The sequence below is a fragment of the Sturnira hondurensis genome, unplaced genomic scaffold (assembly GCF_014824575.4).
Source record: "Sturnira hondurensis isolate 20B ecotype Veracruz unplaced genomic scaffold, ASM1482457v3 Scaffold0022910, whole genome shotgun sequence".
Taxonomy (NCBI): domain Eukaryota; kingdom Metazoa; phylum Chordata; class Mammalia; order Chiroptera; family Phyllostomidae; genus Sturnira; species Sturnira hondurensis.
Genome location: NW_028095541.1, coordinates 13103083 through 13128844, shown reverse-complemented (window position 1 = coordinate 13128844; position 25762 = coordinate 13103083). Strand labels below are relative to the sequence as shown.

The 25762-nt window shown below is 40.6% G+C and overlaps 1 protein-coding gene across 2 annotated transcripts in view; it reads left to right on the top strand.

The window, feature by feature from the left end:
- ODAD2 (outer dynein arm docking complex subunit 2) overlaps positions 1 to 24776 on the top strand; it is a 177998-nt gene extending 153222 nt beyond the window's left edge. For both annotated transcript variants that reach the window (XM_037037218.1, XM_037037217.1), the window contains one exon: positions 24508 to 24776. In XM_037037218.1, coding sequence (XP_036893113.1) covers positions 24508 to 24621 — 114 coding nt within the window. In that variant the 3' untranslated portion in view covers positions 24622 to 24776. The remainder of the gene's footprint in view (positions 1 to 24507) is intronic.
- Positions 24777 to 25762: the final 986 nt, after the last annotated feature.

Below are 25762 nucleotides of genomic sequence, written 5' to 3'. Positions count from 1 at the left end.
CTGCAGAAAAAATCATTTTCAAAAGAAAAAAGACAGTTTTCAGGGTCAAAAATGCACAAACAGTATGGTAAAATAAAGTATATGCTGCTCTTTTTCATGGAAAAGATTGCTACTGCTACATTTGCCAAATTCAATCAGTGTGCCAAAAAGTCGAGGAATCTGGCAGGGGCTAGAGAGTGCAGTTCCATCTTTCATCTGTGTTTCTTCTCTGTATTTATCTTGCTTCAGAAAATGCCGGGAATGTCTTTTCCTTCCGACTTGGCTCTTTTGCTCAACCACAGAAGTACACCAGGCAGTTTCTCATAATTGTTTGGTTACTTATGGTGCAGGCAGTCTTTAAACTTGTGAGAAATATATTTTTTTCCATTGGAAATTTATGAAAAGCACCAACAACTGTTTGTTTTCATTTCCTGAAAATTATTTCAGGAACAAAACAAAATCACTTTTATTAATTGGCAGCTACTTGACTCGATACACAAAGGCAGGAGGCCAGCTCATTATTTTTGGCCTTCAGCTGACCCAGAATGGTTTTCCTGTATAAGAAGCTATTCACAGATGCTAGACGTAAAAATTAATAATAATAATAATGGTATTTCAGACTTTATGAGTAAGTAGTTTTTGGCACTGAGAATATATCTTCTCTCTTTCCCTTGAAAACAGCAATCCTGTTATATACAAAAAGTAAACAGTGCTTGAATTAGCACGTTGGAGTCTTTAATGTACCAAAAATATGCATGCATTAACCTTCCCTTCTAAGGCTCCTTTTTTCCACTTCCTTTAGGATCAATCAGTTTTTGTTATTTAAAAAAAATACAAAACTTAGGTTCTTAGGGGCTGCGTTCTCTGTATTTTTCAGTCTATTTCCATGGTGTAGGATGTCTCTTTGAAATGTCTTTGGATACAAATTTAAAAGTACAGGTGCTAAACAAAAGTTATGTTTTTAAAATCAAGTTAATTATAGCTTATGCAAATTTGAATCAGAGCAACTGTCTGTGGTTCAGGGATGATTAAGCCTAATGGCTTATCCGTATGGCTAACAAGTCAGGACTTGTTTATAATATCCTAGTTTGCAGTGAGCTTTTAGCAAAAAGCACTTCCTTCTCTAGGTCTTTGTTTACCCATGAGTAAATGTAAGAAAAATATTTCTGAAGTTTAAGCTATCATTCCTTATAACCCAAGTTTAGAATTTGAATTCCTGAGGAGGAAAAAAGTCAGAAAAACACCCCTAATGCTCCAGTTACGGCAATGGAAATGACGTGCAGTTTGAGAGGGTCTCTTTACTTTACAACATGGGGCTTAGCATTTTATACCTCTGCTTATTGTGAGAAGTAACATAAAATATGCACACTAACTACTGCAAATGTTGATATTTTCACTAGACCATGATTTTCTAATTGGGGGAAATCTGATCAAATTTCTGTGAAAATAAATTTCTAAGGTACTTTTTCTCAGATGGTCACTTGCCAACAAACTTACTTGTCAGAATGTCTACCTGTTATTTTCATTCTATTGTGTATGCAGAGAAGTACAAATGAGAACCTCTTTGAAAACTGTCATCTTTTCTGAAGAAGGGTAGAAACACTTATCTAAGATGTGTCATGGTCACTCAGAGACATGTCTGCCCCCGGGGGGATGCCCATGATCAGGACAAGGGCAGATAGAGGTGACCATGACTTGGAGAGGCAGCAAAGATGCTGGTTTATTTTACAGTGAATTGTATGTTAACAACAGATTATCATATATCTTTATACATATCTGGATGAATATGCCTTTCTTGTGCCAAAATATGCCCTAGGTTTTGCACATACAAATTGGAGTTGCAGAAGTCCTCTCAGTGGGGCAGTTTGGGAGCTGGAAGTGGGGGACTCAAGAACCTGACTTCTGAAGCAACCTAGCATCTAGCTCTTTTCTGCCAGGGCAGGTCCCATTTTTATACATACCTGACAAAGGATGCGTATCTGATGCAAGCTACATAAAATTATTATAACTCAATAAGAAGATAAATGACTCAATTAATTTACAAAATATCTGCATAGACACGGCAGGAAAGATACAGGATAGCAAATGAGTACATGAAAAGATGTTCAACACCACGAGTTATCTGGGAAATGTAAACCGAAACTTCATGAGAAACTACCAGAACAGCTAAAATTCAAGAGTGACAATACTAAATGACCAAACCATGTGGTGGAACTAGAAACCTTGTATACTGCTGACAAGAATGCAGAATGAAGAATGATTTAACCACCTTGGAAAACAGTTTGCCAGTGTCTTACAAAGTTAAACATGTACTTACCATATGACCCAACCCCTCCACTGGCATTTACAAAATATCTGAATAGACACTGGCATAGGTCTGCCCAAGAGAAATGGACACATATGTGCACAAAATATCTGTATGTGAATAGATATAGCAGCATTATTCCTAATCACCCAAATATAGAAGCAATCGAAGTGTCCCTCAACAGATGAACAGATAAACAACAAGAGGTGCATACATACAATGGAATACTACCCAGCAACAAAAAGAAACAAACCACCGACACACACAGCAACACAGATAAATCTCAAGAACAGTATGCTAAGTGACAAAAGCCCCATGTTTGTATTTTTGAGGCTTAGTTGTGATTCTCTTAACTATCCTCATTAGGTTTGACTTTTATTAAATCAATTGTCCATTTTTCAGCACCATTTCAAGTTTTACCTGATAATGATTATTAACCAGAATTATTCATCAATCAATAGATAACAATTACCTTTTTAAGAAAAACCACCAACATGGCTTACCTGTATTTTTTATATTTATTAAAATCCTAAAGGAGAATTTCTGGTCAAGATGGAGGCATAGATAAATATGGCTTGCCTCCTCACACAACCACAGCAAAAATTACAACTAAATTACGAAACAGCTATCACTCAGAGCAGTCAAAAAATTGAGCTGTATGGAAGTCCAGCAAAAAGGAATTAAAGAACTCCCATTTCATCTAGACAGATAGGAGGGGCGAAGATGTGGAGACACGCAGAGACACAGACCAGGCAATTCCACACCCACATGTGGTAGATAAAATAAGGCAGGATACCTGAGGAGCAAGGATCCCAGCCTCACACTAGACCACCAACCAGGAGAATAAATTCCATAACTTCTGGCTATAAAAACCAGTGGGGGGTGGGGTGGAAGAAGAAGCTGTGGGATTCCCAGGCATCTCTTCTTAAAGGGTCTTCGGTGGACTTAGGACTTAGACAGACCCATTCCCTCTGGACTTCAGCACCAGGGCAACAGCAGTGGCATATGGGTAGAAAATGAAGTGTCTGGCATCAGACTAGGGTGAGTGTTGGGGGACAGCTTCCTTCTGGACAAAACTCCAGAGACCAGGCAGTGGCATGTCCCCTTTCTAAGCCCTCCTTCACACAGAGCGATAGAGTAGCAACATTATATCAGGGACTCTATCCACCTGGTTCACACAGGTTGCCCCACCCTAGCAACCATACTCCATCCAACTTACTAGTGTGCTTTTCTACAATAGGCCACGCTATTAAGACAGAGAGATAAAGCAGCTCTACCTAATACGTAGAAACAAATGCAAGGAGCCTGCCAAAATGAGTATACAAAGAAATGTGGCCCAAAGGAAAGAACAGAGCAAAACTCCAGAAGAGGAACTAAACAAAATGGAGGTAAGCAATTGATCAGATGCAGGGTTGAAACACTGGTTGTCAGGATGCTCAAGGAGCTCACTGGGTACTTCAGCAGCATGAAAAATACCCACGCAGAATGAAGTTTACACTAAGGGAAATAAAGGAAAATTTACAGGGAAACAACAGTGGAGTGGATGAAGTCGAGAATCAAGTCTATGATTTGGATCATAAAGAAGAAAAAAAACATTCAATCAGAACAGTAAGAAGAAAAAAGAATAATTAGAAAAAAACACCCCAAAACCAAAAACACAAGGATAGGCTAAGGGGCCTCTGGGACAACTTCAAATGTACCAACATTCAAATCATAGGATTGCCAGAAGGAGAAGAGAAAGAGCAGAAAATTGAAAACTTATTTGAAAAAATAGTGAAAGAAAACTTCCCTAATTTGGTGAAGGAAAAATTATTATTATAATTATTATTATAAAAGCAGCAAGAGAAAAGCAGATAGTTACCTACAAAGGAGTTCCAATAAGACCATCAGATGATTTCCCAAAAGAAACGTTGCAGGCTAGAAGGGACTGGCAAGAAGTATTCAAAGTCTTGAAAGGCAAGGACCTACTCTATCCAGAAAGCTCTCATTTAGAATGGAAGGGCAGATACAGTGCTTCCCTGACAAGGTAAAACTAAAGGAGTTCATGCTCACCAAGCCATTATTACATGAAATGTTAAAGGGATTTAAAATTTAAGAAAAGGAAGATGATCAAAAACTATGTGCTTTAAAATGGCAATAAATTCACAACTATCAACAATTGAAACTAAGCAAACAAGCAGAACAGAAACAGAGTCATAGATATGGAGATCACATGGAGGGTTATCAGTTGGGCGGGGGAAGGAGGAGAATGGGGGAAATGGTGCAGGGATTAAGAAATATAAATTGTTAGGTACAAAATAGACAAGAGGATGTTAAAAACAGTATAGGAAACAGAGTAGCCAAAGAAATTTCATGCATGACCCATGGGCATGAATTAAGGAGAGGAGATTGCTGGAGAGAATGGAGGGTACCACGTGGAGAGGGGCTAAGGGAGAAAAATTGGGACAACTGTAATAATATAATCAATAAAGTATATTTTAAAAAGGAATGCTGAAGGAAATGATGTCCTATCACAAAAGAATGATTCAACAGCTTATACGCACTAAAGCTGCCACTAGCCATTTCTTAAGAATAAGATCTGCAGAATTTTCTCATCTACTTCTTGTAAGGTATAGTCAATGATTCACATATAAATTTAGGTAGATTTTGAAAAAATTGTTCTAGGTGGTATAGATTAATTTATTACATGTAAGTGTAATTCAGGCATATGTCCCAAAGTTAGTTCATTGATCCAATTTAGAAAATGGATAAATCTGAGGGAGAATCCCACTAATTAAATAAAGAACAAAGGGTGCAGGAAAATGAGCATGTATTTGGTGCCAGACTGGAGTCAGTTTAAATCCCAGCTGCCTCATAGTGTGTGTGTCAGAATGCTGGTTTTTTTAACCCTCACCGAGGATGTGTCTATTGATTTTAGAGAGAGGGAGACACACACACACACACACACACACACACACACACACACACACAGAGACATCAATGTGAGAGAAACATTGCTTGCTTCCCATAAACCCCAAATGGGGATCAAATCCACTACCTTTTGTGTACAGGACAGTGCTCCAACCCACTGAACAACCTGGCCAGTGCCAGAACGCTGTTGTTTTTATCAGGAGTTGGCTTCTGCCAAGTCCAGGCTGTGGGTGTGAGTCCAGGTGGCTTTCTAAAGGGTTCCTCCCAGGATTCAGGTCTCATTCCTGTGCACTAAACCAACTCAGACAGCAGCTTCCATCAAGTCCTCAACCTCAGTGGACAGAGCAGGAGCAGCTGGCTCTCAGCAGCATTTCTCCTGGGCCTGAGTATTATGTGGATGGGCTCTGTGTTTGTGCTGGGATCTGACCCTCCTTAGCGAGGCTGCAGGAAGGACCAGGCCACCTTTGAGAGTAGGTTGGTTCTCCCGTAGCATGGCCAGGATTCAGGGGCCACACTTGTATCTATAGATATGAATATATAGGTAGATATAGATATACCTGTAGATACAGGTACCTGACAATATGAAGCTGAGTCACACAGGACATTCAGGTTTCAATCTATATTCAATCTATAAAGCTGAATCACACAGGACATTTGATCTATATTATATAATCTATACATATATAGATTCAATCTATATATATAATCTGTATATTCAATAGGTATGAATATATCTGCCTACAGATATAGGTCCCTGACAATATAAAGCTAAATCACACAGGGTATTCAGGTTTCCATCTGTATCTTCAAAATCTTTTTATGAAATGTCAGCTCTTGGGAAATTCCTTCAGAGACCATATGAATCAGGTATCTGTCCTTTGAATACAGAATTTGGGTTGTTGGTAAACAAGGACATATGATAATTAAATGGGAAGCCTTGGCTTAAGTCTACCCCAATCAGGTTTTTTCCGTAAAAAGCCTTTTCTGTGAGCGAAAACTCATAAAACTACCACTGTACCTTTAAAAACACTAACATGGTTTCTCGTGCTTTGAAGGAGGCCTTGTGTGATCGGGCTCCTGCCCGCCTCTCTGCCATCATCTTGCCCCTCTTTCCTTATCCTCCCTTGTGGCACGGAGTGCATGCCTGCTGACATCCATCCTCTCCACTTAGCATGACACAGGACTGCCAGCCACCATACACATTGCAGCCTCCCCTGAATCTCAGAATGGCCATATGATTAAGTTCTCACCAATGAGAAGTGATGCAGGCTCCCTGTGTTTCTTGCCTTACGTAAAAGGATGCATGCACATCCCTAGGTCTACCTCTGTTTCTGGAGGCTGAGATAGAGACCATTGGGGCAGCTTTGGACTCAGAGATTGGGCAGCATGTTGAAGGTGGCAGAGTTGTGACTATTTGCACTCTTACATAAGAGAAAAGAAAATTTCTAAGGTTATTTAAACCACTAAATTTGGGGTTATTCATGTGTAAACAGTTTATCCTGGACTCAGCTTAACAGACTTATGGGACATGGCTTGGCAAGCATTGGCTACTGTGGTGTGAAGAGAAACATGCTTTGGGGTGCAGGCAGCTATGTGCTGGGATGTGCCAGTGGAGAGCAGAGCAGGGCTGGATGCCCCTTAACTCCTCTGCCGGCACCCCCGTGCTCTGCACAAACTGCAAATCCAGAGGTGGCCCCACTGCTCTTTGCTTGGAATGTGCTCCCAACCCCACCCCACACTCTGGGTTGCTCACATCCACTCTTTAGGTTTCAGATGCACTCTTGCTCTTCAGAGAAGTCTATACCTACTTCCTGACCCCTTTCTGCGCTCTCCTAAGACTTGCATGTCTCTCCCTCTCTGTTGTGCTGAGTCAATCGCTTGTCTCTGTGGACTGTAAGATTCCTGAGGGCAGCAACCAGGCCCGTCTCATCCGGTTCTGCTGTCCCAGGCACAGTTCACACCGTGGAGAAGAACCCAGTAAATATTTGTTGAATGAAGCAGTGAACTTCGTCCCATTTTTAGTCAGCCCTGCCACATAACCACACTATCCTAATACCAAAATACTGTACAAAGGTGAAAATAAAAACGTGTTTGAGAAGGGAAACATGTTGACATGAAGCCACCAAGCTTGAATCGTTTAATTTGTGAACAATATATACAGGGGCCGAGTTCTTCTCATGCATTTGATTTTAAAGTCCCTGTTTTGCTGCTAGAGAAGTTTAATTTTTCTCTTTGATTTTTTTGTCAGTTTGTGTCCTGGAAAACTAAGGTGATAAATACAGGCAATCATTGCAAAGTATGACTATTGCCGGGTGCTAATGTTTTCAAATTGCTGATGATTTTTAGGGACACCACAAACTGGCTGCACAGTCCAAAGCATTTGGCAGTCATCACTGGCAGCAGGAAATCAGGCTGTAAATTTAGAAAGCATTGCACCATATTCAGGAATGAACCTCCAGATTACCTCCAAATATGTCATGGTTATGTACCTGGGGTTCACAGTGAATGTAACTACCCTTTATTATGTGGTTCATGGTACATAAAAAAAAAAAACTTTGAAAAACACAACTGCCCAAGGAGGAAAGCCAGTCTGTTGCACGAAGATAAAAGTGGCATCACAGATTCCACCTGCCACCACCAAGTTGGGAACGCCATTTTGCACGGATGCTTGCTTTCTTATTACACCCTTTGACTTTACTGAAGTTTAAAAGTTCTTTCTCTTACTCCTTTAGTGCTCATTAGGATAATTTGCTCAGTAACTGCTTATATCAGAGTAAATTGATTGGGTGAAAAGAGATGTTACATGAAAGCTTTATCATACTGTAGGATCATGGAGAATAAGATTTGCATTGTGAATGTACCCTGTTGAAAGGCAACATTAAGTCCTTTTGTCCTATGTATTAAGCAATAAAGTTTGAGAGGAAAAGAGTAACATTGCTGGTTATGTATACTTTGGTAACCCACGAAATATGCTAATAGCTGATGAGCTACTTGACTGTGTTAGTCCCCAAAGGACAAGCTGGTCATTCTGTAGATTTCGATGTAGGTTCTTAACAAAGTTCTATACAAAGCAATTAAAAAGAAATATTTGTGTGTCTGTGAATTGGAATAGCACAAAGGGGAAAGAACGTTACTGTGGGTGGAGAACCTGACAAGGGGCCGGGACAAAATATGGAGTAGACACAGGAGGCGACTATTCCTCGGCCACATTCTTCAAGGGTCAGTATGAGGAATAATTTTACTGAACAATTTGAAAAGCAGCACACACAATGAATTCTAGTCTGGGAATGCAAGTAAACTGTTAGGCAAGAGTAAACCAGAGTGATCCAGAGTCGTACTCAGGCAAAAGAGCAACTGATAAGTTGTACTGCATACCAGAGAAAAATAATATTAGTACATCTAAAAAAGGATTATGGGTTGAAATCAATGAAAACCTGAGAATTTTGAAATCTTCTCAGCATTGTTTGTGCTGGAGCTGAAATACACTGAGCATCCTACCTTTAAAATACCATTTATTGTCTCAGCCCAGTATTAGCTCCTAAGTGTACTTGACAAGTGCAAGTCCAATGTGGTCTAAGAACAATGGTGCTCCATTGGTGGAGATGGTCATCCAGAAGGGTCAGCCGCAGGTGGGTCCTGGTCCTCCTGGACTGCTCATGGCATGTAGGGGAACCACACATGCCCATGGGATCCACAGGGTGGTTTGGTAGAAACAATGAAGCCCCATTGAGTGGGACCATTGCAAATGGAGGCAGTTGACAGAAACAGATTTCAGCCTCAGGCTTGGGAATGATGGTCCAAGGGCCAAGGAGGCCAGCTGGGCCTCAGAGAAAGTGTCCAGGGGCAAGCCAGACCAGCTCCCTGTTGGTGGGCACTGAGGCCCAGGGAGGCAGTGTGCATGATGAGTGAGAATGTAGATCTGGAGCTTGTGTTCAAATCCTGGCTTTTCCAAGCTCTGTGACTTTGGGCAAGGAACTTAATCTTTCTATGCTGTAGGTTCCTCATCTGTAACACAGGAATATTAATAACAATATTAACTCCGGGTTTGTTGAGAGCATTAAATGAGTCAGTATATAGAAAGCACTTTGAATAATGCCTGATGTATGATAAAGTACTAATTGTTGAAATGTTAGATGTTGTCAGTCCTTATTTCTTTTAGTATGTTTTTATTTTTCAAAGACAGTTGACATACAAAATAATATTAGCTTCAGGTGTACAACATAGTGATTAGGCACTTATACAACTAATGAATTGGTAACCCCAGTAAGTCTGCTACCCAGCTGATACCACACATAGTGATTATAATATTATTGACTGCATCCCCTATGCTGTACTTTACATCCCTGTGACTATTTTGTAACTACCAATTTCTACTTAGTCTCTTCATCTTTTCCACTCAGTCCCCCAACCTCCCTCCCATCTGATGACTGTAAAAATACTCTCTGTATCTATAAGTTTGTTTCTGTTTTGTTTGTTTGTTTGTTTTGAAATGTTGGGTATTGTTATTATCTTCTTGCTTCTGGAGTGATACACACCCTCCCTGCCTTTCCTGGATCTACAGTGGTGGAATGGGCGGGGGTGTCATTTCTGGTGGAGACTGAGTGATGGTGCACTGAGGAAAGCCTGCCTGAGCTTCAGCTTATGTCCCAGAGACCTCCCCCCACCTCTTTCCTGAGTCTGACAGTGCTGGGCATGTAACAACCAGAGAGCAGGGCAGCCATCTGTCTCTGTCCCCTGGGTCCTCTACTGAGAGGCAGAGAGGGCCATGCCCCTGGTCACTAGCTGCTGCCTGCTTCACTCCTCACCCTGTGTACAATCTGGACTCTGCCATCTTCATGGTGCCTTTTATGTCACGTGGCAAGTGGTCAGCAGCCTCTTAACCCAATTGACCAAAGGAAACAAAGACTTTCCCACCTGCTTGTCATACCCAAAAAGGTGTAATGTAGAAAAAATGATTTAAAAAGAAAACCTTGCCAGAAATGTAAGATATGCATTGAAGAAAGCTAGATTAATACAAAATAAGTGTTGGCACAAATAAGCTACATAGAACCATACCAACTGATTTAAAGGAAGATCAATAGTGAAGGGACAACTTCATTAAAATGTTCAATCAGGGACTGTGGATTGGTCCTGGAACAGGCTTAGGGATGGGACTTGTAGCAGTTCTCTTAGGAGGAAACTGAGATGGGCCAGCATGACACACAGTCTTCTACACGTATCATTTTTAAATAGAACAATTTCATTTCTCCTGCCTAAAATGTATCACTTTGGCATACGACTTGAAATTTCATAAACCAGACATTAGGGTTAAATTTAACTTCTACAAAATTTGTAAGCACAAATTTTAAAACCTGGGGAGAATAAGCAACATAATCACTCTTTCAAAACGCAGTAGGAATGTGTTTAAACTGTGCTCTTCCAAATGTCTAGATGAGACTCTCAGACACAGGGAAGGAGAGTGTTTAGGACTGAGGTGCAGTTTAGGACTTTGGGGCAACCGTAGGGAGAGTCAGTGTGGACTGAGCAGCTTTGTGTGGGATGAATGCGTCACGAGCAGACTAACATCACCTACTGAGGAAGAAGCAGCCAGGGGAGGAGCCGTCTAGTGAGGGAGAAATTCCAGGAACAATGAAGTAAGGACGCCCAAGGTTAGCCCCGCTGTTCCTGTGACCACGAGTGGTTTGTTGTGAATCACGGAAACGGAGAGTCGTCTGCAGGGGGAACAAGAAGGAACAGGCAGAGTTCTGGGACCCTGTGCCCTACTTTCTCTTCAGATGTCCCATTTTATCTTTATTTGGGTGGGGCAAACATAGGTTTACAGTTGTTTGTATGGAAATAATACAATAAATAATAATACAAGAGTAAACTCTTGGTTTTGTGTACTCACAACTGGAACATACGTTTGCCCCACCCCGTATGTGTTCACTTATGTCTATGTGAATTTCATAGAAAAGTTAAGGTTTTGTTTGGGGCGGAGAGGAAGGAAAACCCATTTTTAAAAAATTACTGGCCTAGATTCCATCCTTAGAAACAGCCCTGCTGTTCTCAACAGCTAACTTGTCAAAAATCATGCAAGATGGAATCTGAAATGAACAAGATCTTTGCCAGAAGAAGAAAAAGAATTTCTTCTGCCTTAAAATTCATTCACGTTCTTTCACTGCAATTTTTTGAATCGATGACATCAAGAAGTATTCTTTTATATAATTTTAACAAACAGAAAAAATGGAATTGCTACTTTAGTTATATATGAAAAACTTTTAGGGGTTATCAGATTCTTTTCATAGTTGATGGAAACATTAATTTGCGAAAATTTATAATAATATTTTTAGGTACCAATTCCAAAGATCTTGGATATTAGACATAGGTTTTTTTCAAAGAAAAATTAAAAAGCACAATCGCATTTGACTTATTCCTTCCAACAAATTGTGTGAGTGAAGGAAAACACTCCCCCAGTGGGCAGCAAGGGATGCCACAGGCTCCCCAGGTGTACGTGATGGGCAACAGGCTGCGGGGAGAGGAAGGGCAGGCGGGGCCTTGAGAATGAGGTGAAGTCAACCGGAGTTTAAGCAAAGCAATTATTGGGCCAAAAGTATCTTTTACTTAAGGTTATTTCCCAAAAATTAGTCATTTATTTTCATCTTATGAGCTTAGTTCCAATTTAGTAGGAGCAGGGAAAGCTATTTCTTTGACATTGAAGAAGAAAAATTGTGGCTCTTTTCTCCAGCCTTGTGCTTTATTTTTCCATATTCATCTGCTTCTGAGAGCTTAAAAGAAATCAAAATAAAACTGGGAAAGTGGTTTAACTAAAGGTCCTTCCACCCCTTTTCAATTCATTGGTTTCATCTCTCCTGGATGTCTTTTCATTTTTACCCTCATGGGGGATGAATTCTACATCCAATAAGGTATTTTAAATATTAATATGTCTTTGGGTATGAACTCCTTCTAATCTTCCAATGTTTGGAGATAAATATAAATGCAAACAATAAAACATTAACAATGCACACTGACTCTAATATTGAAGAATATTGTGGAAATGTTATCCATTTTAATACATCTACATTTAGATAATTCTTGGCCTGGACTTATATAAATAATTTTTAACATTTTCTTGATAAGATGTAATTTTTACAATTTTACATCAGATTTTTATAAATTCTTAGCATTATCAAGACCAAAGTTGCAAACTAAAACAAAATCCTTCCATGGACAACTTACTTATATAATTTAGGTAATTGTTTTTTAATAAATAATGTGTGTCTTCTATGGTTTTAAAATATTTCTGTGCTAAATGATCATTTGCAAACCTATGTCTTTGTCAAGTAGGGGTATTACTCATATGAACTTGTTTCAATATTAAAAAGAAAATTGAGGTTTTAGGCAGAAAATACCTCAGGTTCCTGTCTCATAGCTACAAATGTATCTGTAGCTACTCTTGCAACATCTCTCTGGTCTTTGAGTATCTCTTCTCCTGGCTATTCCCACCTACTGTACTCATGATCCCACTTTGTCTCTCCAGAGCTGGAAATTCTGACATTGGCTATTCCCTCTAACTTCTGCATATTTTCTCTTAACCTCTCTCTGCTTACTTGCTCATTTCCAAATGTCCTATCCATTAATTATGTCCACTGTAGGATCCACTGTATCAAAGGAGTAGCATTCTCTGAAGATCTTGGTTGCCCCAGCTGCTCCTGGTTCTTCAGCCCGTTACCACTGGCTTTTACCTGAAAAAATTCAGAGGTTGCTCTATTAATAATCTCTAGGACTTCCAAATATCTAAATTCAAATCCTCATGTTACTTCATCTCTCCAAGCCATATTATAATGTCAACCTTATTATTCCCTTAAAATGTCACACTTCCTTTGTTTCTGTGATTGCACAGTCTTCTGGTTCTTTTCCTACCATTTAGATGACTCATCTGCTTTGCAGGCCTTACTTCTTTCTGGCCAAGCCACTTGTTTTAACTTTTTAAGTGACGTAAGTGATATATGTTCACTGGAAAAAAAGTGAACAGAACGGAAAATGATATATGTTCATTGGAAGCTAAAGATGAACAGAATGGATCAGCTGAAGCCTGCTGAGAATCCCTTTGGGGAACTAGAATTGTATGCCTGGGGCACTGGGAAGCCACTAACATATTTTGGGAAGGGGAGTTAGTGGGTCCGTTAATGCCTTTCCGAAATTTTTCCAGTTTGAGGCTATAGGAAGATGAGTTACACAGCAGGTCATCAAGAGACAGCAGTGGCTTCCACTAGGTTCACAAGCACTGGGAATGCAGAGGGATGGATGGACCCAAGAGATATGTGGGAGTTAAAACAACAGGACTAGGTGACATTTGGGGATGTGAAGAATGAGGAAGAGGGTAGGGAGAAGGCATCTAAATGTCTAGGTTGGGTGACTGTATAATAGAAACAATCTGTTTGTGGAGGAAACTGGGAGTTTATCTGGGACACACTGTCTTTGAACATCTTGGAAATACAAAGTGGAGATGTGATTTATTCCCATAGTATCACATATAAATAGAGTGATAGGTATATCAAGCCTTGAAGACACATATCTGAGGGCCATGGTTCATAAAATAATGACAGTGGATGACATTTATCTTTGAGGGTGTATAGAGAAAAGAAAAAAGTAAGAGGGCAGCAGGACATCTCAAGCCATGCCATTCATGATGGGCAAAGAAAGAAGATTCCATAAAAGAAGCAATTAGAGTGTTAAAGGGAAAATATCCAAACAAATCAGGAAAGTGCTATTCTATCCTAAAGGAGTCAAGAGTGGGACATGCACCAAAAGTGCCTACTGGATTCATACCAAAGTGATTCCTGATAACCTTGAAAAAGAGGTAAAGAAATTGAGGCAGCAAGCGGAGACCACTCTTTGAAAAAGTTTGGCCAAGAAGAGAAAGTGGAGATGACAGCTGGAAGGGAAGGGCCGGGAGCTTTGGTTCGTTTTCTCTTTTATCTCTGGTTTGTGTCTGAGACAGGTGCCTTGAGCATGTTTAAATGCTAATTGACAACAGCAAGATGAGAGGGGAGGCAGTGAAGATACTGGGAAAGAGTGGGGATAATGAAGTGAGCAGCCAGAGGAGGTAGGGAGATAGGTGAACACAGAGCCTGAGGCAAAGTACTGAGTTTAGCTTGGAGGAGAGATGCCTCTGGTATAAGACAGATGGCAAGGAGGAAGGGATCGTACACTTGTGATGGAAATCTGTGTGATGACAGGGAGCTGGGCAGTTTCCCTTTCTGTGATTTCTATTTCCCCACCAAGTAGGAGGCATAGACGCATGCTGAGAGTAAGAGAACTGAAGTGGTGGGTTAGGCGATTTGAAGAGAGTAGAGAGGTTTTTAAATAGCTGCCACTGAGAATGGAAGTTGATGAGCGAGACACCCAGATGAGTTGCCAGGCAGAACTGAGAGCCAGCTGAGATGAGAGAGCATGAACGTGGGTGCCTTGGCATCGATTTGTGAGCATGATTCAGAAGTCTGATTGAGGTCCTCGATTTCGGTTTGTGGTATTGGTATGATGGGATGGGAGAGAGAACAGAACTAAACACAGGGACAAAAAAGCAGCTGACATGGCAGAGTGTGAGCAATGTAGGCCCCAGAGCAGGGAGACTGTCAACATAGATAAGTACCTCCTTTGTCCTTGATCTCATTCTGTCTCTCTCAGAACCTGAAATGTCTTTTTTAAAGTTGAACTTTAGTGATGTATAGCATTAGATTGGTTTCAGGTATACAACATAATGATTAGACATTTGTATTATACAGCTATATTATGAAATGATCACTACAATAATTCTAGTTAACATCCTGGAATTTCTGGTAGAGGGCAATTAGAGGCAGGGATGGAACAGTATTAATAAGGTTCAGGTATATAAGTATGAGGATGATTGATCAGTTAATGTGACGTAGAGGTGAAGATTGATGGAATTGAGGAGGTCAAGGTCTGACAGAGGAGAGGTTGTTGTCTGGGTCAAACTGCTCTTTGTTGTGTTTTAATTTGACAGATGTCATTTTAAGTCACAATTTTATTACTACTGAATATGTTACTGAATATATACTCAGTAGCTCAGATATTAGCTAGGACTGCCGCTCCTCTTATCGCATGGGAGATACTGGCTGAAACACCCCTCTGCTTTCCATGCCCTGAGCAAAGTCTAATTGGAGGGAAGTCTATTTATCATCGCAGTCTCCTCCAGCTTCTGGCCATTTGCTGCAGGTTCTATATTGTCTTGCTTACATGGAGCTGACCTACACTTGGAATCCAACCCTATTTTCTTGCCCTCCCCAGTAACTTCTACCTCCCAAAGAAAACAACAATAAAACAAAACCAAGAACAAGAACATTCTTCTAAAGTCATTATGTGAAAAAAAAACCCAAAAGTTGGAGTGATGGAAGGGAATGTACATGGCAGCAATAGCAGCAATGTTCAGGTCANTTTCCATGCCCTGAGCAAAGTCTAATTGGAGGGAAGTCTATTTATCATCGCAGTCTCCTCCAGCTTCTGGCCATTTGCTGCAGGTTCTATATTGTCTTGCTTACATGGAGCTGACCTACACTTGGAATCCAACCCTATTTTCTTGCCCTCCCCAGTAACTTCTACCTCCCAAAGAAAACGACAATAAAACAAAACCAAGAACAAGAACATTCTTCTAAAGTCATTATGTGAAAAAAAAAACCCAAAAGTTGGAGTGATGGAAGGGAATGTACATGGCAGCAATAGCAGCAACGTTCAGGTCAAGTATTAGATATGTGTTTCTGAACAAGGGTCCTGCTGACTCTGAATTAGGCTTTCATTTTCTCCTTCTCTGCCTTTTCTCCTTAAAAAGAAAGATTCTCCTAAATTCCCAATCTGAGTGATTTTATTTTCTCTAAGCTGTACCTTCAGTATTATTAGCTCCAGATTTTTTTGCATATCAAAACTTTGGCTTAATTATGCAATTCAGTCGAGAGATGAGTGACTCAGATTGGAGCAGTGGTAGTTATGAGAGAGGTCAGATTTGGGTGCATTTTGAAAGGGGAGCCAACAGGTTTTGTTCATGGCTTAGATAAAGGCTATGAGAGAAAGAGAGAAGTCAATGATACTGGAAAGTCTTTGGCCCAAGAGCTGGAAAGATGAGCTGACCTTAGCTGCAGTGGGGAGCCTGTGGAAAAAGAAGTTTTTGCATGGGAGGATCAGGAGTTCAGCTTTGTCCATGTGAAATTTGAGGTACATTTTCATATCCAAGTGGAGATGTCAAACAGGTAATCAAGTAGGGTGTTCAGGTGAGAGCTAGAAACTTATTTTGGAGGAGTCACAATTAAATCTACCTAACTACACTCTTCGTTATATATATACAGTCAGTCCTCACTTATCATCAATAGGTTCTGCAACTCAAAGTGAAATAACATAAAACAAAACCAATTATTTAATTGATATAAGTAAGAGTTAAGTTCCTATAGCATCTCATCAACATTATATAACAAAACGACACCATTCAAGGACCTGCTGGACTTGGTCTTGTGGTGACTGCACGTTGATAAAGTTCCCCACTGCTCTGCTTCCTAGAAAATTTTACCCCACAGAAATGTTCTCTGACCTGCTACTAAGAGCCAGAGGAAAGTCATAGTGAAACCCAGAGCAGGAAACATAAAGCAGTCTGTTCCTGCTACTATATTTCTACAGGACCTGCAGGACCCAGTATGCACTGCAGCTGCTGCAGTCCACAACTGCAGCGGGCCCTGCCTATCAGGGCTCACTCGTTTCTCCAGAAGGGCCTCTTGGAACCTACCACGAAAGCAGAACTTGACTGGGACTCAGAGACTCAGGCCTGCTGAGCTTCCCCTCAGGGCCTCCTGGCACTCCTTACACAGAGGTGCCCACCCACGTGACTCCTGGTCTGCACCGAATAGCAGTAACCCGACTTAAGGAGAGGGTCAGTGGTTCCAGCCAATACTGGTCACATTTTGCCTGATTGGGTTTAGTGTACAATGTCCGAAGTGTATTTTTACTGGGGTAATCAGAGCTAAAAACTAGAAAGCAGTTTCTGTGGGCCAGGCCCCATTCTGAGAACTTTACAAATACAGTAAGTTGAAAAGCAACTGAACCCATTCCAAATGACACCATGAGCTTCTGCCCAGGACATACAGAGACATCCTGTTTCCTTTTCCTCTAATGCGGAGTCCAGAGCAGAGTCCCTTAATCTTCTCCTCCAGCCAGCAATCAAATTATTCTCCCTTTCTAGCATTCTTTAGAAGAAGGTTGTTAGGGCTCTAGTATACGAGTATATTCCGTTTTTACCACCCAGTACTCTAGATGCAACACTCTATTCCCCGTGGGTCTGTGGGTCTGTGTGTCTTCTGTAGTGGAAGGCTCATGAAAACATAACATGGAGGAAAGACCAAAGGGGAAATTGAGTGTGAGTGAACATCTGCAGAGACAGGGCACTCTGTGGAACCAGTAGAGCCCCTTTCAAGCGTTGCAGACGTGGGCCTCAGATCAGGTACACATGGCAGGCACTCCTGTCACAGGAGGCAGACAGACACCACTGGCAGGCACGCCACAACCAGCAAACGTAAAATGTGTTTTGAAGCCCAGGGCTCTGGGAGCTGTCATATGAAATAAATTACCATGGATCAAAGTCAGGATGGGAAAGAAACTGTGGTGGGGTCCCCGCCACCACAGCAGCAGAGCTAGTTGTGGACGGCTGGGCATCCACCTGCGGGTCTATCCACGTGCATTCCATGTTACCAGGCAGGGTGACCACACTGCAGCCAACAGCAAACAGGCTCAAAGTTCAAATCAGCTCTGGGAATGCAAGATCTTGCTGGAAAACCCACGGAGCTCACTGTGCTGCACTGACCCACTGAGCTCATTGTGCAGGCAGGTATTTCCGAGGTCTTCCCGCTCTAATTAAAACTCTCATTTCCTGTCTGCATTCACCCAACCAATGTCGAGTCAAACCACAAGAAAATCTGTTATCACTCAAATTGGTACATATTTTTCATCCAACTGAAATATTACATAAAATTGTAAACAGATATAAAAGTAAAAATTGAGTGCAGACAGCGATCCCCATGGTACGTTGGTGTGACCCACAGGGGATGCCAGTCGTGGGTCACAGCTGCCTGAGGAGGGCATGCGCCTGGAGATCAAAGCCTTTGACGCTGGAGGAAGTATTTGAGTCAGTCCAACCCACAAACCACGCTCTGCGCCCCTCCCCTGTCCTCATTCTCGCCAACGTTGTAAAAAGTTATGTGTTTAAATGATGTTTTAAGGTGCCCTATGCAATTAAGTTTTAAAGCAAGGGGGCTAGTTTTCCAACAGTGTATATATGAAACTCCCAATAAATTTGAAGTCCTCGAGTGCACTTGGGGGAGAGGGAGGATTAAAAAAAAGGAAAGTTTTTGAAAGGAACAAACACTTCAGAAAGTTAAACCTGAGGTGTTTTTCCCCCTTATAACATTAAGAATATTTTCATAGTTGGAAAAGTCCACAGATCAAAAAATATACCCAAACAATGTGTACTGATTCTATAATCACTTGTACCTAGTTTGCATCCCACTTTCCTAAGAAAAATGCGCCTTTTAAGTAATTATTGCAAAGTATTACAAACCACCTTCACCTTGCCACGTGTGTTAGTGATTTGAAAACATGTGCTGCTCTTTACTTTCTGTTGGCGGCCCATCACATGCAGGATTATGCCCTAAGTTTTTGTTATGTGCTGTTTACAATTGTTGGAAAGCATTCCTCTGAGAACTCTAGTTTGCTTATGAATCTTTTATGAAAAACAAAAGCTTATCTTCCTTAGCTTAATTTTAAGCCAAGATGCATTCTACATACCAGGTCATAGCCCATTTCTCAGATGGTGGTTTGGGAGAGTAGGGTGCCCTTGCTCAATTTGTAAAGTACCATTAGCTACCTAGCCTCTCAATGTATAACAAAGCAATGAGTAACTTGTTTCATTGACAACAAAATAAAATTCAGGAAAAGCAGTGAATTCAAATAAGAGCATCACCAAAGAGGGTCCTGGGAGTGCTTCTCAGATACGGAGCCATTCAGACCCTGAGCACGCAAAAGTCCTACACTTCCAACACTGTGCCCTTGGCTGAGAATGTTCTGGGCTAGGGGAAAATGGGAAGAGCAGGATGAATTAACCAGTAAAGAGTAAATCACAGGGCCTGGCACATTGTAGATGTGGTAGCTAACCATTTCATGTTGTGCAAATGGTAGGTAACTTGTGGGCCAATGAGTCACTCAAGATTCATTTAAGGAAGCAACTCTGACTGCCCACTGCATACACCGTTCTATGCTCCTTTTACCTATTTTTTAAAATTTCCCCTTTGCCTATACTTTAGTCCTTTAAAATACTGGACTGCTGGGCCCCACTGATTAAAAAAGCTATTTTAGGGAATGTTTAGGCTATTAACATTCACTCACCACCACATAAGGTATGGAATGAAGCCTCATGGTTCATGCAAGGAATTTAGGCAAAATTAAGTTCCCAAAGAGAAGTAGTCCTGTTAATGCATTCCGGACTAGAAGTTAGTCGGATAATAGGAACAGTGATGTACGGAGTAGAGTCATGAAAAGGGTCTTGCATTGATCAAACGTTGTGTTTTCAAGCACGTGAGTGCGCAGTAGAGGCTCCCTTCAGCCACCCTTGTCTGGGTGCCTCCTCCAGGAGGCACCGTGCCCACGTGCTGCAGGCTGTCTGTGAAACCCAGAGATGCCAACACTAAGTCAAATACTATGGTTAGCACATTTCACACTCACAAGTCATTGGTTTATGTAACATGAAATTATGTAACTGGCATCAAGGCTTTGGGAATAAATGCTGCCAACTCTTGGAAAGCCAGCGGGGACCAGAGAACACCACCAGATATGGAGGAGTATGGGTAAAATTCAGACATTTTGTCAGGCATCAGGCCATGGGGCTGCTTTCCAAGGGAGCTGGGCAAGGTGGCGGTGGCAATAGCTGATGCCAAGTGAAACCTGGGTCATTGGTCCCCAGAGAGGTCAACCAGAAATAAGATGGGGCCTAGAGCAAGTGCTGACAGGGCCGGACTGACCTCGGGGCCAAAATCCCTGCTTCCTCATTACTCCCAAACTAACCAGGGCTGGCCTCCAGGGAATAAACGCCAAGATCAGACTTCAGAAATAATCGCCATAATAATGAACCGCATTTCTGGACCACTTACTTTGTTGTGGTCCCTGGGTTTATGAGATTTAAATGCATAACCTGCATGAAACTTGGCTACATTGTGGCCCATCATGACATGGACATACAGTCAGGGACACAAAAGCCTGGCCACCAAGCAGCAGTTGAAAGTAATTTTAATCTTAGTTTCACTCCCTTAAAAAGAGGGAGCAAAAATCACACACTGTTAAACTTCTTTAAAGTCCTCCACCAACAGAAGATGGGAAGGTTTTTACAGAGAAGACCCAGAGGCACAGTATGGAAATCATTTGATTGGCTACAGCTTAAGTGGTTGCCCTGCTTGGGAAAGCCTCGTTGGCTCTTGGGAATTGGTTGTACTTAGGTTTCATCTTCTCAGATTAGCATATGTTGACTCTAGTTTAGATTTTGGTCTGCTTACATGGCCTACCAATGCACTATCACTACCTCATCTAATGGCCTCCTGGCTTACTTACCTTAACAATGCGAAACTCTTAAGGCATGAGCTTCCCCATACAGCCCTGTTTCTCTTACTCAGAAGAGAATATTTCTTTCTTTTATCCCTCAGACAAATAATCATATCTCTTTGTTTTTCTCTAGAATTTTGCCCCTTGTTGGTGAACTTCAGAATTCAGAAAATTAGTCTGGGAGCAGTGTGAATGAATGATCAATTATAGGGAACAGGGGAGAATACAAAGACAATGAAAAGCTGTTGTAAACTGTGCAAGGGTGGTGAGTGGCAGTAAGAATAGAGAGAAGCAACAGGGAGAAGTGAATGACTTTGATAAGTATAAGCAGTTGAATCTCAAGAATATGACAATTTGTTGGGTGGTGTACAAAGAAGATAAGAGTGGAGTAAGTGTGAGACAAGGGCAATTTCTGGCTTGAGCCACTAAGTGATGATATCTATTACTAATATGGAAGAATATTGAGGGATTCGGGTGTAGAAGGAAAAACATTTAAAATTTCATTCAGAATATATTAAATTTGGGATAGCTGTGAGACTTCCATTTAGAGATATCTAAGAAGCATTGCCTATGAAGTGTGCCATTAAAAAGAATGTTCTGAAGTGGAGATATAAATTTAGGAGATGGTTCCACCTGAATGGTATTTGAAGTTAGATAGTAAGAGAAACCATCTAGGAAGAGGGAATAGAATGAAGACAGAAAAGGAATTTGTTCTTAAAAAACTTTAACAGTTTATGGTTGGGAAGAGGATAAGGATCCATCAGTAAATTGTGAGAAGATGAGGACCAATGGAGACAGAAAACCAGGAGAGTATGGTAGTAAGAAGCAGAGAAAATTTCAGAAAGGACGAGGTACTCAGATATATCAAACTCTGTTAAAGGGCCAAATAAGAGGAGGATTCATAAGTGTAGATTGATCTTAGCAACATGGAAGTTATTGATGAGCTTTAAAAGGGCTGTTTCAATGAAAAGCTGAAGGCAGAAGTCAACCTGGAGTGAGTTAAATGGAGTGTAAGACCAGAGACAGTGATTCCATACAATGCTTTAAAGAAATTTGACTATGAAGGAAAGAATATGAGTCTAAATGGTGGGTTTTGGGGGCATTTGTTTGGTTGAGGTTTTTTTTGCAGGTGAGGGGGTTGTTGTTTTTTAAGAAGTGGAGACATGCTTGTAAATGATGATAGGAAGGAATCAGTAGAAAGGAGAGATTAAAGATAAAGCAATAAGAAGGGGAGAACATGGTGGTAAAATGTCTTAAGTAGGAGGAGACTGGATGATACAAGTGAAGTGGTGGACCTTGATAGAAGGAGAGAGACATCAGAAAGGAGAAAAGCTGGGCTAAGTTGCAGGTAGGTTTGCAGATTTGGTTAAGGTAGTTCTTGTCTAATGGCTTCTGGCATGTTTAGGAAGGATCCTTAAAGGTTATCTGCTGAGAACGGGAATTGTAAGGAAGAGTTGGGGATTGGAGAAGAATGAAGATTTGAAACACACATTGAAAAGAGTGAGGAAGTGACCTATTAGAGAGAGACATATTTAGATTGCTAGGCGGTGATGAGAATTCATTTGAAATTGGGTTTCTTTGCCTTGTTGTATACATATTACCCCCAGCGAGGCTCCATTATTAGTGAGGCATGGGAAAGTCACAGTTGGTTATGGTTTTACTGGATGGATGTCGTTAGGAGGTCTAAGAAACTGGTAAGAGAATGACTGAAAAGATGTACTGTGGAATCTGCACTGGTTAGGGAGGAACTACAGACAGGAGATGGTTAAAAAAAACGTATACAGGCCAAAGGACTAGAGGTTGTGATGAGAACAAGCGAGTTCAATGACCAAACCATAGAAGTAGAACTTGTGATTAGAGTGGTTGAAGGTTGAACTGTTGGGAACAATGAAAATAAGGACCAGGGTGTGACCCTGAAGTGGGGACTAAAGTGTGGTGTGGATCATTGACAATGAGGGGGTCAAGGAACTGAAGACACCAGACATCGACCAGACATCCTTCCCTACCCCAATTTGATCAAGGTTTTCTCATGTATACCTTCTAAGAGTTTTATATTTTTCCATTCTTATTTAAATTATTAATGCACCTGGAATTGATGTTTATGTATGAGATTACCATTTTTAATTTCTTTGATTTGTTTTTGTTTGTTTATCCTCACCTGAGGACATACTTATTGCTTTTAGAGAGGAGGGAAGGGAGGGAGAAAAACATCTATGAGTGAAAGAAACATCAACTTCCTCTCACACATGCCCCAAGTAGGGACCAAATCTGCATAAACGGCATGTGCCCTGGCTGAGAATCAAACGATGGCCTTTCAGGTTATGGACTGTGTTCCAACCAACTGAGCCACACCAGCCAAGGCTATTTTCTTCTCTTTGGATAACCACTGTCCTCAAGCCATTAGTTGAATAGTTTAGTCCCTGGATATTTCCTGAATTCATTCCTTCATGCTACTCCTGGTTCCTGCTTTATTCGATCCATATCACCTGTAGCCTGAAGTACTGTAGTACCATTCAGTCTCTTCTTTCTATGGTCTATATACATTTTCATAAAAGATATATTTGAGAAACACAAATTTGACCATGTCACTCACCTGATTAAAGTGATTCAACAACTCTATTACCTTCAGAATAAAAGCTAAACTCCTAATCAGGCCATATTTAACCCATGTCTTCACATTTCCCCTTAGAGCATTTCTTTGCTTTTCAAATCATTGCTTTTTTCTGACATCATCGACTCTGTACTCAAATGATACTATATAGGAAATATGTGATTCAAATTACATTTTAAATCTTCATCAGGACTATTAGTTATATTCATGAATATAGATTTAAAAAATTCTAACTCATTTATTTGAAATTTATTGGACATGTATGTATTAGATGCTTTTTGGTACCCTAAATTCCTGAGTTTACAATCTGAAGAAGGACAGAAAGCATTAATCCAAATATCTGTGTAAAGGGGAAGGATTTAAGTGTAGTGACATACATTTGAGTAAACTGCTATGAGAATTTATATGATGAGGGAGAAATGATGTTTTGTTAAATGGAAGTCCATGGAGGCTTTGCCAAAAAGGTATCTGGGTCATGAAAGATGGTTAAAATTTAGAAAGTCAGAGAAGGGGATAGAAAGGCATTTTAGGTACAGGGGTAGCATCGATCAAGGCCAGAGAAGTGAGGAAGTGTGACCTTGGAGTACAAGACAGAGCAGGGGGAAAAGAAAGGGCTAGAAGGGTAAACCATTGCCATAGCACAGTAATCCTCGAAGGTTAATAGACTGGCTGCTAAGCTAGCATTGGGCATCAGTGACTCTCTCCTTTAAGGGACTGATATAATTAGGCTGTGACATGATCAGGTGGATTTGAATGCAGAGATTAAATTTCCAAGGACTGCATGCATGGTGTCCATGCATTATCCTAGGAGGTATCAGAAAAAAATGCAAATTTCAAAATAGAGTCCATAGCAGTTATATGACCAAAGAAAGGAGAAACTTGTGTAGGAATTTTATGAGAAATTCCTGTATCTGACTAAACATCATTTATATTTGTATTTGCGTGAACAGAATCATGGTACTCGTACTTTTTTGGCAACTTTAAAAATATTAAATATTTAAAATTATTTTCATAGCCTAACATTATATCTTTAGATTAGCAGTTTTATTCTTACTTTCCTTCTTCTCCTTATGTGTGACAGATGCTACTGCGTATGGTTGGGTCTGCTGACGAGGATCTCCAGGAAGCTGCCGCTGGCTGCATATCCAACATCCGCAGGCTGGCTCTTGCTACAGAAAAGGCAAGATACACTTGAAGTCTGAACGGACATTACAGGCTACCAAATTTTACGTGACAGAACACGTGACTCTGATGGCCTGGAAGCTGAAATTAAGAAACATTTATTAGCACATCCTTTGCAAACAGACAAATGCCTGAATGAAAGCGGACAGGTGAAAAATGCAAAGGATGTTGATCATGCAAAAACTGCATGTACAAGTTTTTTTTGTTCTATTTAACGTTTTGGGGATCTGCCATGTAATGAAATGGAAAGCCAATAATTTTGTGATAATTTTCTAGGAAATTGAGGATATATGTATGTGCTACATATATATTTTTTCAGTTATGCCTTTGCATTTGTGATGATTTAAATAAAACATTTGGCCTTCCTGGTATGCAGTTTTACAGTGAATGAGTCTTTAGAATTCCCTGTCTGCAAAACCTATCTAACGGTCCTGTCGTTACGGTTTTGTCTTTTTGATCACTTGCAACCCATGGGAGAGTTCTGAGGAGATGTGCTGAGTTCACAAACTGTTATTGAACAGAGTTCAGAGTCAAGCAGCTGGACTGGCGAGATCATCCCGAGGTCATTCCAACTTTATCCTAAATACTTTCAAACGTCTGAGAAGATAATGCGTAGCTGTCATTGGACCAGATCATGCAAATCACAAAACCATAAGCAATGCATGAGTTTTTTTTAAATATTTTTGGACTTACACACCACAAACAATATGTTTTATTTCCCTCACAGGATTTACCAACAGGATTTTTATTGAAAGAACGAACTTAGGGTGATGTCAGGATAATATGACCGCACATAAAAGTGCTTTGAATTTCTGAACTTGCTTTTAGCACACGAAGTACTTTTTAAAGAGTGGCTACAAAGGATTAATAGCATTTTATCAGGTTATAGAAACATTAGAAGCCACTAAAAAAATCACATATGTAACCTCAGTGTGTTGAAATGTTTGGGAACTAACTGTCCAAGCATCTAATACACACCAGGAAAATGACTCTGTGTGCATCCGCCCTGTAAACTGAGTCTGGTGCTTTACAGAGCTGGCCAGGAGGGTTTGTAGAAAAATATGAAGTACTGTGTATGTTTGTCATAATTTGGAGAAGATGATTAACTAAATTGAATTAAATGTAAGTAATTTGTATGAAATGAAAAACCTGCA